We start from the raw sequence: 12,046 nt of genomic DNA on the forward strand, positions 1-12,046 counted from the left end.
GGACTGGATGCGGTAGCTGCTATTTTATTTCTGGCTCGTCTGCCATGAATTTGCATCACTAATCTCAATGCTAATCGTTATTAAAACTCAATCAAATAAAGGCATACAACAGAGCTCACTAAAACGCGATTCAGCAACGGATTGGTCATGTTCCAATTCATTTACTCTTAATTTGAAAAGAAAATTTACTGTACCTCTCACAAGCAAGTGTTGCTGATACCTTTAAAAACATTGTTAAAGTCTCATGTACCTCCTCAACAGCCTTAACTTATCCCAACGGGTACTCCCAATGTTTTTTTTCGTTCTTTCTTTTTTTTGTTCATTTTTTTTAGGTGCTTCGCTTTGTCCCCGTTGACCTCCTATGTTATCCTCTTAACTATTTTCTTAACGAGCCGGCTGTAGTATGTCAAGAATGCACCGCTTCTTGCTGAAATCAACTCGCTGACAGGTGTGCATTTGTCTAAGTATGTGCGTGTTTAACTATGTCAGTTTGTGTCTTAGTGTGTGCGTGTGTGTGTGTGTGTGTGTGTGTGTGTGTGCAGCTGTGCACAATTGTCCAGTCATGCCTAAGCATGCAGGGCGGTTTTATATGGCCACATGTACACTGTATGCAAAATGATGAAGACGATAAGGAATGATGGAAATAATGCTGGACAGTTGGCGTGGTTGACTTTGTAATTGTTGCAGTTGAAATGAGGTCTTGAACGTCTTAACATGATTGACAGGTGCGCGTAGCAGAATTTAACTCCCTCAGGTGAAAAGGACATTACAACAACTTTCTCTTGACGCTTTGCACCTGCTGCATTTTCACACGAAGCTGGCTTATGCACACGAAAGGCATTCTGATGCCCCCTAGCGTGTGTTAATGGTATCACAACCAGGTGTCAGAAGAGAACTTTGATCAAAACGCGGGAGATTCGCAAGGGAAATTATTTTTGCTATTTTCACTCAAAAGAAGTGAAAATGCGGATAACGCTCAAATTAAAGCTTAAAAGCGTAAAGGAAATAAAATTAGTCGTGGTACTTTTGTTACAATAATCCTCACATTGCCATTTAATTTGTGGAGGTTTGCTGGAATTTACCTCGCGCATTCTGTCTCGCGCTTCTATTGGTCGTCACGTTTGTGTTTCTTTTTACCGATTGGTTGACAGTAGCCAAAGGGGCGGCTCTTTGTTAAAAATTTAGGTTGGTAAATATACATTTCTCACGCTTCCATTTGTCACCACCTCGATTTCCTATTCGCTCATTGGTTAAAAAAAAATCCAGAGGCCGGGTTTACGTTTAGGGCGGAGGATGGTCAAAGCATTTCCTCCGCTCTCATTGGGCGGCACCTCGGATTTCTCCTCTCTGATTGGTTAAAACAAGTGAGGGGCCGTCTCTCAATCAAGCGTTCTTCCGGCTTACATGTTGTCGTGAACGGAGAAAAAAAGGAAAAGAAAAGACGAATGGAAAAATTGTAATCCAGAAAAGGAGTATTGCATATGAACTCAGCGATACGGCGAATACCTGTACGTACTCCGAAACGCGTTCGCTTGTGTTGCGCGACCTTTTTTAGGTCCTCGTTTTCCTTAAAGTTCACTATTTGGACGTGAGTGACAAACAGGCGGCACCAGAATACCAAGCGAGTCTCACGTTAGCATGTTGCTAACTAGCTGGCTAAGCTAGAAATGTATCGCTTCTAATACGTGAGCGTTTCGAAGCAAAAAAATGTCGAATGTTTCGAGTCGAAGTCTCATTGGGCAAACGTCGCCTTTGGCCTCTTTTCAAGCGACGAAAAGACGTCTTGGTAAACTTGATGCTAGACGATCAATAAAAGCTAGTCAAAAATACTCCATGTACTATCGTTCCGCGAATGTCAGCCAGGTGTTTTAAAATGTCGGCCGATGATCGAAACTACTGCGAAGCTTAGTTGCTGTGTCCTCGGTCGGTCCGCTAAGGGTTCATTTCCGAGCCCTTCATTGTTGAGGTGCTCGTACTTTTGTTGCCATTGCCGCGCATGCGCACTATTTTTGTGCAAGCGTTTTGGCATGCGTCGATTGACGATTTTTCTCCCCCACAGGTCGTCGAGTAAAGTAAAAGAACATCCGAATGAGCTCCCAGCAATTCCCGCGACACGGGTTGCCCGCCTCGAGTCCAGGGGGGGCTCCCATAATGCCCTCCGGTGGAAACTTGGTGCCTGTCAGTCAGCCATCAAACCCGCAAGGTGAGCAATACTCCAACCAGGCATGCTTGTTATCATGAATCGACTTTTTCAGATTCAGTCCGGAAATAAATACGCTTGATTGTCAGCTGGTGCTGAAGCTGCGGACGGCGACCAACAAGAGCACCCGCCGGCGGGGTCCAGTGCGGGAACGGTGGTATTCCGGGACGACAAGCAAGAAACCATGGTGGTCCGGCCGTACCCGCAGGTTCAAACGCACGGGCAGCCGCAGCCCGCCCCGCAGGCGCTACCCATCCAGCCCGGCGGCCCGCCCGTAGCCGTACCTGCTACGCCGGTGCATCTGTCGCAGGGCCAGCCCGCTGTCCTCACTGACGGACAGATGAAGGTCAATTTAGAAGTATTGTCTTCAATTGCTGTTTTTAAAATGACCCTGGCCTGGTAGAAATGTAATTTTGACATCCATAATCGTCAGTGGCAGTGAATGAGTTAGACTGGGGTACACTGTCTAAGAATTTACTCGTTCTATAACCAACATGGAAAGACTATTCTCACTTAACACAAGTTGTGTGTTTGCAGGCAGTCTTAAAGTCCCCCATGCCGAGCCGCCTGATAGCCCCTGCTCCGGCTTCCAATCAGGGCCACATCCCCATCCCTCCCAAGGTCCCGGGCCACATGACGTCCGCCCCGGAGAGCAGCAGCGCCACAACGCTCTCTATCCCCGTGGCAACCATCAGCGGACAGCAGGTAAGGACACGATGTCGTATTTACCTCCATATCCTGAGATGTGGCCGATTTATTTGTGTTCACTGTGTGCATTTGTTTTTGGTCTATGTCTTGACTTATTTGAGCTACCCTACTAAATCATAGTGTGTTCAGTTTTGGTCTTTCCATTGATGTCTCATCAATCTATTTATCTGTCAATCAATCAATTATAAAGCCCACTGAGATGTTCAAAGCTGTCATCTGGACTAAAGGTGGCTTCTTTAAAGAATCTCATTTCAAAAATGCCCTCTTTTTTGATTCAGCAAATAATTCCATCAGTTTTTCTTCACCATCTCAATCACAATGTCCAAATCTGGATTTTTTTGACATATATTTGAGAGCCGCGGTGTGTTCATATTGTGGTCGATTGCCTTTTTTCGCATCAGGGTCACTCCAGCAATTTGCACCACTTGATGTCGGCCAACATCCAGATCATTCGAGGCAGCGGCCCCACGCTGCAAATCGGGACCCCCGCCGTGCCGCCGCAGACCTTCACGTCGCATCTACCACGAGGTAACCTACGTGCTGGTTCAACTGCGACAGTCGGGTTTGAATTTCCTTTTTTTTTTTTTGTAAGAGTGTGTTTCCGTTCCCACAGGTGCAGCCGCTGCTGCGGTCATGTCCAGCTCCAAAACAGTCCTCCGACCAGCCGCTGGAGCAGGCGCAGGCCCGGGCCAGCCCACCGTGCAGCACATCATCCAGCAGACTATTCAGGTACACTCATAACACTTTTTTGTTTTTTTGGAGTGAGGCGGAGGTCTAACATGTCTTTGGCTTGGCAGTCCCGTCCGGCCGTGACTACGTCCACATCTGTGCTTCCCACCGTGGTGGCCCCCATTTCAGCCACAAGGACCCATTCTCCCGTCATCAGTCCCACTGCCACGCACTCTGCAGAGGTGGCTCATGGGTAAAATGCGCTCCCCTCTCGCCGTTTGGAGCTCCACTATATTTTCTCCAATACATTTGATTTATATGACTTTTATTTATTTGTGATTTGCAGGCGTCCCGGCTTGACCATTCACCCGCCGCCGGCCACCATCAGCATCCAAAGGCCTCAAACGTCGCGCGACACGGCCACGCGCATCACTTTGCCTTCGCACCCGGCCATCGGCGCTCAGAAGCCTCAGCCGCCGCACACCATGACGCAGGTTACTAATCGGCTCAATGATGAATAAGTCATTTTTGGGGAGACAGAAAAAAAAAAGGCCGTGTTCTGACCTCGCAGAAGCCCATCTTCAGCACAGTCACGCCAGTCGCGGCCGCCACGGTGGCGCCCATTGTGGCCACCAACACCGTGCCCTCTACCACCTCTATAGGTACACTTGCCAAAAAGGCAACAACCCGCATTAGAAATTTGCGGATGAACCTAAAACGCACCACGTGTTGCGTTCAGGTACCGTGCCCCACACCCAGATGAGCAGCAACACCATAGTCACCATGACGATGGCCTCCCACTCGTCGCACGCCACCGCCGTCACCACCTCCGCCATCCCCGTGGGTGAGTGGGGTCTCGCCGCGTCTCGACGCGTCTCGCCGCTTTTGACGTTTCCGAGCCCTCCCTCACTTTGGCCTCGCCCGCAGCCAAAGTGGTGCCTCAGCCCATCGCCCACTCGTCGTCCCGGGTGCAGCCCGACTACCCCGGCGAGAGGGCCAACCTCATCCCCATCCAGGGCCACCGCTCCTCGCCCAACCCTGTCACCATGGAGCCCAGAAGCGACAACAGGTGGGACGACCTGTCGTCTGATGTGTTAGGATGTAATATGAATGCTTTGCTCGTAGCTCACGGCGTTGACCTAGGATAAGCTTTTTTTGTCATTTGATTTTCCAAGGCCCCAAGTTCCGGTCCAGTTTCAGTATTTCCTGCCGACGTACTCGTCATCGTACCCCCTGACTCACACCTACACCCCCATCAGCAGCTCCGTGTCCACCATTCGCCAATACCCAGGTAGCGATGGAGACCCCGACACCAGACTCTAATTTGTTTGTTTTTTTTAATCCTAATTTAAGGTTTTAGTATTCAAGTATGCTGAATGGAAATTTTCTTGAATAAGTTAGTATTTGAGTAAAATATATATTTGTCTGGTTAAATAGCAATTATAAATGAACTTAAAAGCAAAAAATAATTGTTTTTCCTGTTTTCATATCATCAGTCATTTGTATTTCTTAAATTCCTATTACACATAGGCAGCAAAATATCTTCTTGTCTATGAACATGCAGCAAGTTTGAGATCCATCAGATTGGTTGATTAATTGGGGCCCAACTTTGATTTTTTTGGGGGGTGGGGGGGGCTATTTTAATGAGTAAAAAAAATCCTAATTTAATTTTTTTACATGACCTTTTTGTTTTGGATATATTTAACTTGACAGAGAATAATCATCAAAAATTGGTTGAATTTAGGTTTTGTGTGTTTGTTAGGGGGCTTCAAATGTCATTGACTTTTCTCTTGTTATAGAAATCACACAAAAAAGATTTTGTTGACATGTGAATAGCTAATATTACCGACTTAAATCGGTCTGCTGATTAATATGTTTGAACACTGCTTTTAATCTATACAAAGCTATGAAAAAAATGAGACCCCCAAGTACTAAAATTTTTGACAAGTGTTGAGACCCCCAAGTACTAAAATTTTTGACAAGTGTCTCCCCTTTCCTCAGTGACTCCCCAAGCTCCAAGTTCGGCACTGCCCGCCCAGGCCGGCGTGGGCGTGGCCACCACCGTGCATCTCAACCACATGCAGCTGATGGCGGTGGACCGCATCGGCCTGCCGTCGGCACAGATCAGCACCCAGGGCATCCAGCCGGCACCCATCGCCGCGCAGGGCATCCAACCGGCGCCCATCGGCGTGCAGAGCCTTCACCCGGGGGCGACGTCCATCGCGCCGGGGCTCCAGCAGGGCGCCGGCGCCGTCCAGCAGCAGCAACCGCCCGCCGAAGCGAAATCTGGTACCGTATTCCCTCAAATATTTTTACTTCGCTATTTACAAATTACATTTTTTTTTTTGCGTGTGTGCGGAACCTAATCTCAGTTACTAAGAGAGAAAAAAAATCAGGATTTGACTTTTTGTGAGCTTTCTATTGGTTTAATATCTGGTTTAAACCATCATCCAGGAGTGGTCTTGGCAGAAGGCTTTGTGGCTAACCAAATCAGCAGTACCACTCAAGCGGTCGGCACCATGGTGCAGACCCACGGCCAGGGAGGGGCGCCCACGCTGGTGTCCTCGCCGAGACCCAGCATCCTGCGCAAAAAGCCCACCACTGAAAGGTGACAGACCATAAACAAACGTTATATGGTTTAGTGCATTTGGGCTTGATCTACTTGAGATCTCTACTTTCTATCGTCACTCACATCATAATTGCTCACCATCATATTTATTCACATCGTTTCCTTCAGTCGCTTGTAATCTTTCATAAAAGCAGACCGATCAATTTTGTATTTAATCAAAAATAATTCATGACTATACACATCTCGCGTATCCTTTTTTTTTTTTTTTTTTAAGTTGTGTTCGGAAGACCCTCATTCCCGCTCAGCCCAGTGAAGCGAGCGGTGTCAGAATGGAGAGCGGCGTGAGAGGAGCCAGTTCTCCTCGACCTGCGGGGTGAGCATCCCTTACGTCAATCACTTCTCACCAGGCAAATCATTTCACGTGAATGTGTAATAGCGGTTGCGGTAACTTGGGAAAGCTACTTGTCTGTTTCGAAATAGTTACACTGATCATGGTACAGCTCAAAGCTAATAGTGGAGGTAAAATGCAAGGCGTACCGAGGTTGCGCTGGTTAGCTTAGGTTAACTAGCTGTAAAATACGGTTGTGATGACTAATTAGCTGTAAAATACGGTTGTGATGACTAATTCTAATTAGGTGAATCTGAGGAGTGTTGCGGCTATAGAAAATAACGTGCCTCGCGGTTCATTAAAGTGTAGAAAAAGTAAGTGATAACTGACTAATACAAACTGTGTAAATAACGATTGCGTTTAGCTACGCTAGCTGGGTAACTGAATGAAAGATAGACGTGTGCAAGTGTATGGTAACCTTGAAGTCCAATCTGTCAGTGTAGCTTGCTAATACTGACAATATAAAAATTTGATTTGTGCTAATGTCATATTAACCTCTTAATGCTAACGCTATGTCTTTATACTGGATGTAAACTAATTCTGTGATGTGGTCCTCCTAATTAACCAAATCAAAGTTAACATTAGCTTTGTAATGATGAGGTGTGTTGTGGTTTTGCTAAACAAACTCTTCTCCCCTCAGAGTCAAACCCAAAACGGAGGTGCACATGGCTGTGGCCCCTCCAGTTATGGCCGCCGTGGACGCGTTGCCCCCGCCGCAGGGCGGCGAGCAGCAGGCGATGGCGGCCTCGGGCGCCCCGCACCTCGCCCAGGCGCTACCCGCCATGCTGGCCACGCCGGGGCCCGCGCCGCCCTCTCAGCCCTCTGCCGTGCTCTCGGCCCTTCCCGCCGCCATGGCGGTGACTCCGCCCACCCCCGCCTCCATGGCCAACACGGTGGCGTCGCCCACGCAGCCGGCCCCCAGCAGCACCGCCGCCTGCGTCGCCGCCTGCCCCGACGTCAAGGTCAAGCACGAGGTGGACCCCGTGAACACCTCGCAGCCGGGTGAGCCATCTTGGTCTCATTGTACTCCTGGACATGATTTATTTATTTTTTTACTTGCTTTTTTTCCCCTGATAGACCCCAACGCGAACCCCGCCCTGAACGCCCAGTCCTCCGCCCTCAACGTGCCTCCCACGGGCGACCTCATCCCCGGGGCATCCCCGAGGAAGAAGCCTCGCAAGCAGCAGCATGTCATCACCGAGGAGAGCGAGATGATGGAGACCAACAGCACCGATGAAGAGAAGACACCGGGGAGGCCCCTCGGCGGCAGGGCCGAGCGCAGGGAGTCCCCCCCGAGGGAATATGTCGGTATGTCGTTGGGACGGTGTTTAGATTTTATTGTTCTGTCAAGTTTTGCTGATTTTTTTTTTTTTCCCCCCCAAATGGATCCCTCTTAGATGAGGAAGGGGTGCGCTACGTGCCCGTCAGGCCACGGCCGCCCGTCACCCTCCTGCGGCACTACCGTAACCCCTGGAAAGCCGCTTACCATCACTTCCAGAGGTACAGCGATATCCGCGTTAAAGGTTAGTTCTCTCAAGCAGACGAACGATCAAAGCGTTAGCGCTGGAATGGAATGAATATTTTTTTTATGTTTCAGAGGAGAAGAAGGGCACCTTGCAGGACATGGCCAACCAGAGAGGGGTGGCGTGCCGAGCGCAAGGCTGGAAGATTCACTTGTGTGCCGCGCAGCTCAGGCAGCTGGTGAGATGAATGATAGGTCCCTGTACTGTTTCCCAAAAACATTAACAGCACCACCCAAGGTGTGATTTTTTTTTTTCTTTTTTAATGCATTTTTGATTGATTTTCTTTTGAGTCCTACTATATGAATAATTGCGGATCACACAGTCTTCCCAGCAGACAAAGCCAAGCAGCCATTTTGTCTTCCTTTTTTCTTGCTACTAGTCTATGCGTCTGACAGGCCTTCCTGTGTTATTTTATGTTTTCAGTCTAGTTTGGAGCATGACGTGTACAGCCGGCTGTCCTCCCTTCAGGAGGGCCTCATCCCCAAGAAGAGAGCGAGTGCTGACGATGACCTACATCGCATCAATGAACTCATACAGGTGCGACTTTTATCAAGTCAAAGTTCAGACAGTGATACCTGTATAAATGTAAAAGTATTATAAAATGTCCTTTGTACTACAGGGTGCCTCATAAATTCCTTCGTTGATGGCATTATTCAATAGAATGTTAAGTATTTAACGGTTTTTGCAATGTTTTTGGCTTCAATTCAACGGACATCGTGCTGCTCCTTGGGGGCAGTATATAGTAGACATGCACATGCAAACTGAGCCATTTTCTAGAGCTGATTATCCTCACTAGAGGCGCAGGGTTGCTGGTGCCTATCACAGCTGTCTATGGGCGGTAGTTGGGGGACACGCTGAACTGGTTGCCAGCCAATCGCAGGGCACACAGAGACGAACAACCATTCACGCAACCAGGCACAACTTAAGGACAATTTAGAATGTCCAATACACCTGCTATGCATGTTTTGGGAGAATGGGAGGAAGCCAGGGTGCCCTGAGAGAACCCACGCGGGCTCGGGGAGAACATGCAAACCCCACACAGGAAGGCCGCAGCTAGCTGGAATTGAACTCGGGTCCCTTAACTATGAGACGGACATGCTAACCACTCATCCACCGAGTTGACCAGGCTGGTCAAAACCCCGCGGTAGAAGTCGCACTAATATTTGTCCCCTTTCACATATGATAAAAAAATATATATGCCTTTGAGTGTTGTGATTGTCTACATGTGCTGCTTCGCTTTGTTATCTCACATTTATTGCTTAAAGCAGAGTGCGATTTTTAACAAGGTTTTTGCAGATAGCGGCAAATCAAATGTATTACTTTTTAATGCCGCAACAGGAACAGGATATTTTTCTTCTCAAATCAAGAGCAAATTAATTGCTACGTGATCCTTGTAGCTAATTATGTATAATTTTATGTAGAGACTCGTTTTGTAAACCGCTTTAATATAGATCTTCATGTTAAGATCTATGCTAACGTGTGTTTTCTTTAGTGAAACTTTTTTTTTCTTTTTTTTCATCCACAAAATGTGCAGTTTTGAGGGTTATAAAGCTACCAAAATTAATGTTCATTATTAGCCCATCCATTGCAACAGATTTAAAGGCATCCCGCATCCTGGCATAATTCCGTCTTCAACCCACAGGGCAACATGCAGCGCTGCAAGCTGGTCATGGACCAGGTGACGGAGGCTCGGGACACCATGATGAAAGTTCTGGAGCACAAAGACAAAGTTCTGAAGCTGCTAAACAAGAACAGTACCGTCAAGAAGTCGTCCAAGCTCAAGCGCAAAGAGCGGGCGTGAGAGATCATCCCGCATCCACTCATCCCTTTATCCCCCCCCCCCCCCCCCCCCCCCGTTCAGATTCTGGTGCTATGATCTGCTTCAAACAATCACAAGCACCCACTGTGGGCGACGCGGCTGGCGAGGACTTTGTAGGAAGAGCTTCTCAGTTTTCTTTCTTTTGTTTTTTTTCTTTTCACCCCGCACCACACTTCCGAAGACCCCGACAGACGGCGTTTGCTAACTTAGCTTCTGCCGGGTCTCCGCTCCACGGCGCTGAAGAGGCAAGGAGTTGAAAATGGTAATGTGAAGACCAACCTCAAACTTTTTTTCCTTTCGTTTCGATCGGTGCCTTCATTGTGTTTGCCGTCGTAACCGCCGGCGTTTTGCCAAAACGTGTGCTGGCTTGTCACACGTTTCCTTCCAAATTTCTGTGATAGCTTTCAAGGGGGAGTTTGCAATTTAAAAAAATCACTTGTTTGTCATGTTTGCTCAGACTGTAGATACTTGACAGTTGTAGAAAAAAGAAAAACATTTGTTTATTGGACAAAGATGTCAAAAACATTTTCCAAAGCAGAATTGCTGCTTGTGTTTTAGCATGGTGCTTATTCGCAACACTTGTCCACACATCCACCTCTGACTTCATGTACCTCTTATTTCATTTGGAAACTAGTTTGCCCGAGGAAAAATAACCAATTAGAGGTGAAACGTATGACTTGTTTTTATTATTTGCAAACTCCCCCGAGAAAGCTATATGGTTACGATACCACAAGTAGGGAAAATCGACTTCAATAATTGATGCAAAAAGTTTGCAGTTGCATATTTCTGCCACGAGGTGGCATCATAAATCTTTTTACATTAGATGTGGCTTTGGACTGAGCACAAAAGAGCGGTTTTTTTTTTTTTGGTGAACAACACAGGTTTCTCAAAAAAAGTGTGAAGAATGCTGACCCACAAATGCTAACTGTAAATTATAATTAAGCAAAATGTCATTTCATTTGTATGTAGTGAGTTCACCCACCCACCCCAAATGTTAAACCAAGGGGAGGAGCTTCGTTCTGTCAGGCTCTAGCCTTAATAGAAAAACAAATGTTGCTTTGGCGCCCTCTGGTGGTATCTACCAGCAGTTCAATAATTCGTGGATTTTTGCTACTATTTTGTTATGTGTTTAGAAGGTAGCGAAGGAACTGCAATGACGCGTCCTCATGTTCACATGGCTGTATGTTACTGTTTGAATGTTTTCATTTTTCAATTTTACACCCCCCCCAGTGCCACCCTCGAAATGGAGACATTATGTGCCGTGAGATGTTTAAAAACAAAAAAAAAAGATTTCACACAGAGGAAGAGTTGTAGTGAGTTGGGATCATTCAGCCCAGACCTTGTACATTGTTTTTGTCTGTAAGTACAGTAAAAATGCTCAAACAGCACACACTTGGACTCACATGTTGTTCTACTCCCAAATTATTATTTTTTTTAAGTTGTACTATGTTCATTCAATATTTTTTCACTGATTTAACACATGCAACCTCACGGTGCTCCTAATATTCGGGACATTTCAGGAGCTATTTTTTTTTCTTATTTAAATACATTTTTTAAATAAAAAAAATAAATAAATCACATAAATTGAATGAAACATTTCTCTTACCAAACCATTCTAACTTAATAAAAATGGAAAAAAATAGTTTCATTATGCCCATGAGAATGTTACATATTTACCGCGTCCCATTGTTTTTAAACATTCTACTTTCAAACCAATAAATTGGTGAATTTTTTTTCTATAAATGATGTTTTTTTTAAGTGTATTTCTAAATATCTTTTCAAAAATGTCATTTTAGCCCATTTAAATTAACGTGACAAATTTAAGATTGCCAGTGTGGTATTCATCACCCTCTAGTGGTGTTTTGAAGGAATTACAATTTTCAGTGCAAACTGCTCGAAGTTATAGTGGATTATTATTTTAAATTCCAGTCAAATACTTAAGCGCACTTCAGTTGTATTTAACTTACCCGTATAAGTATAATTTTACATTCACACTGTCTTTTCCTATTGCTGGTTTCAAGAGGCAAATCTTCTTTTGTGGTAGTATTTAAAAAAAAGTTATTTACTGTACTTGTCATTCATGTTTTCATTCATGTGATTCTACCATATGCTGTGTCGTCATTGGGTGGTTCTACAGGAGTCTAAAGTCAAAGTGTCGTAAAAAAAAAGA

General features: G+C 46.0%; 1 protein-coding gene across 1 annotated transcript; it reads left to right on the top strand.

Annotated features, from left to right (window-relative positions):
- Positions 1-1,406: 1,406 nt before the first annotated feature.
- Positions 1,407-11,264, top strand: sap130a (Sin3A associated protein 130 a). Its single transcript, XM_088426672.1, has 21 exons — positions 1,407-1,508; positions 2,060-2,203; positions 2,290-2,546; positions 2,738-2,905; positions 3,310-3,436; positions 3,522-3,637; positions 3,706-3,830; positions 3,924-4,071; positions 4,149-4,239; positions 4,317-4,421; positions 4,505-4,646; positions 4,753-4,868; positions 5,579-5,866; positions 6,032-6,185; positions 6,421-6,519; positions 7,175-7,536; positions 7,612-7,842; positions 7,932-8,057; positions 8,132-8,235; positions 8,481-8,594; positions 9,700-11,264. Exons 2-21 carry the CDS (start codon positions 2,089-2,091, stop codon positions 9,856-9,858), a joined length of 3,147 nt encoding a protein of 1,048 aa, XP_088282798.1. The 5' UTR covers positions 1,407-1,508; positions 2,060-2,088; the 3' UTR covers positions 9,859-11,264.
- The last annotated feature ends 782 nt before the right edge of the window (positions 11,265-12,046 follow it).

The sequence above is a fragment of the Hippichthys cyanospilos genome, chromosome 10 (assembly GCF_059441005.1).
Source record: "Hippichthys cyanospilos isolate Australia breed blue-spotted pipefish chromosome 10, RoL_Hcya_1.0, whole genome shotgun sequence".
NCBI classification, from domain to species: Eukaryota; Metazoa; Chordata; class Actinopteri; order Syngnathiformes; family Syngnathidae; genus Hippichthys; species Hippichthys cyanospilos.

Bases quoted from the DNA above. Each gene is read 5' to 3' on its own strand.
- sap130a (XM_088426672.1), top strand. From the start codon at position 2,089: ATGAGCTCCCAGCAATTCCCGCGACACGGGTTGCCCGCCTCGAGTCCA. The intron at 4,869-5,578 runs GTAGCGATGGAG...CCCTTTCCTCAG, and splicing joins CACCATTCGCCAATACCCAG to TGACTCCCCAAGCTCCAAGT. The intron at 7,537-7,611 runs GTGAGCCATCTT...TTCCCCTGATAG, and splicing joins CGTGAACACCTCGCAGCCGG to ACCCCAACGCGAACCCCGCC.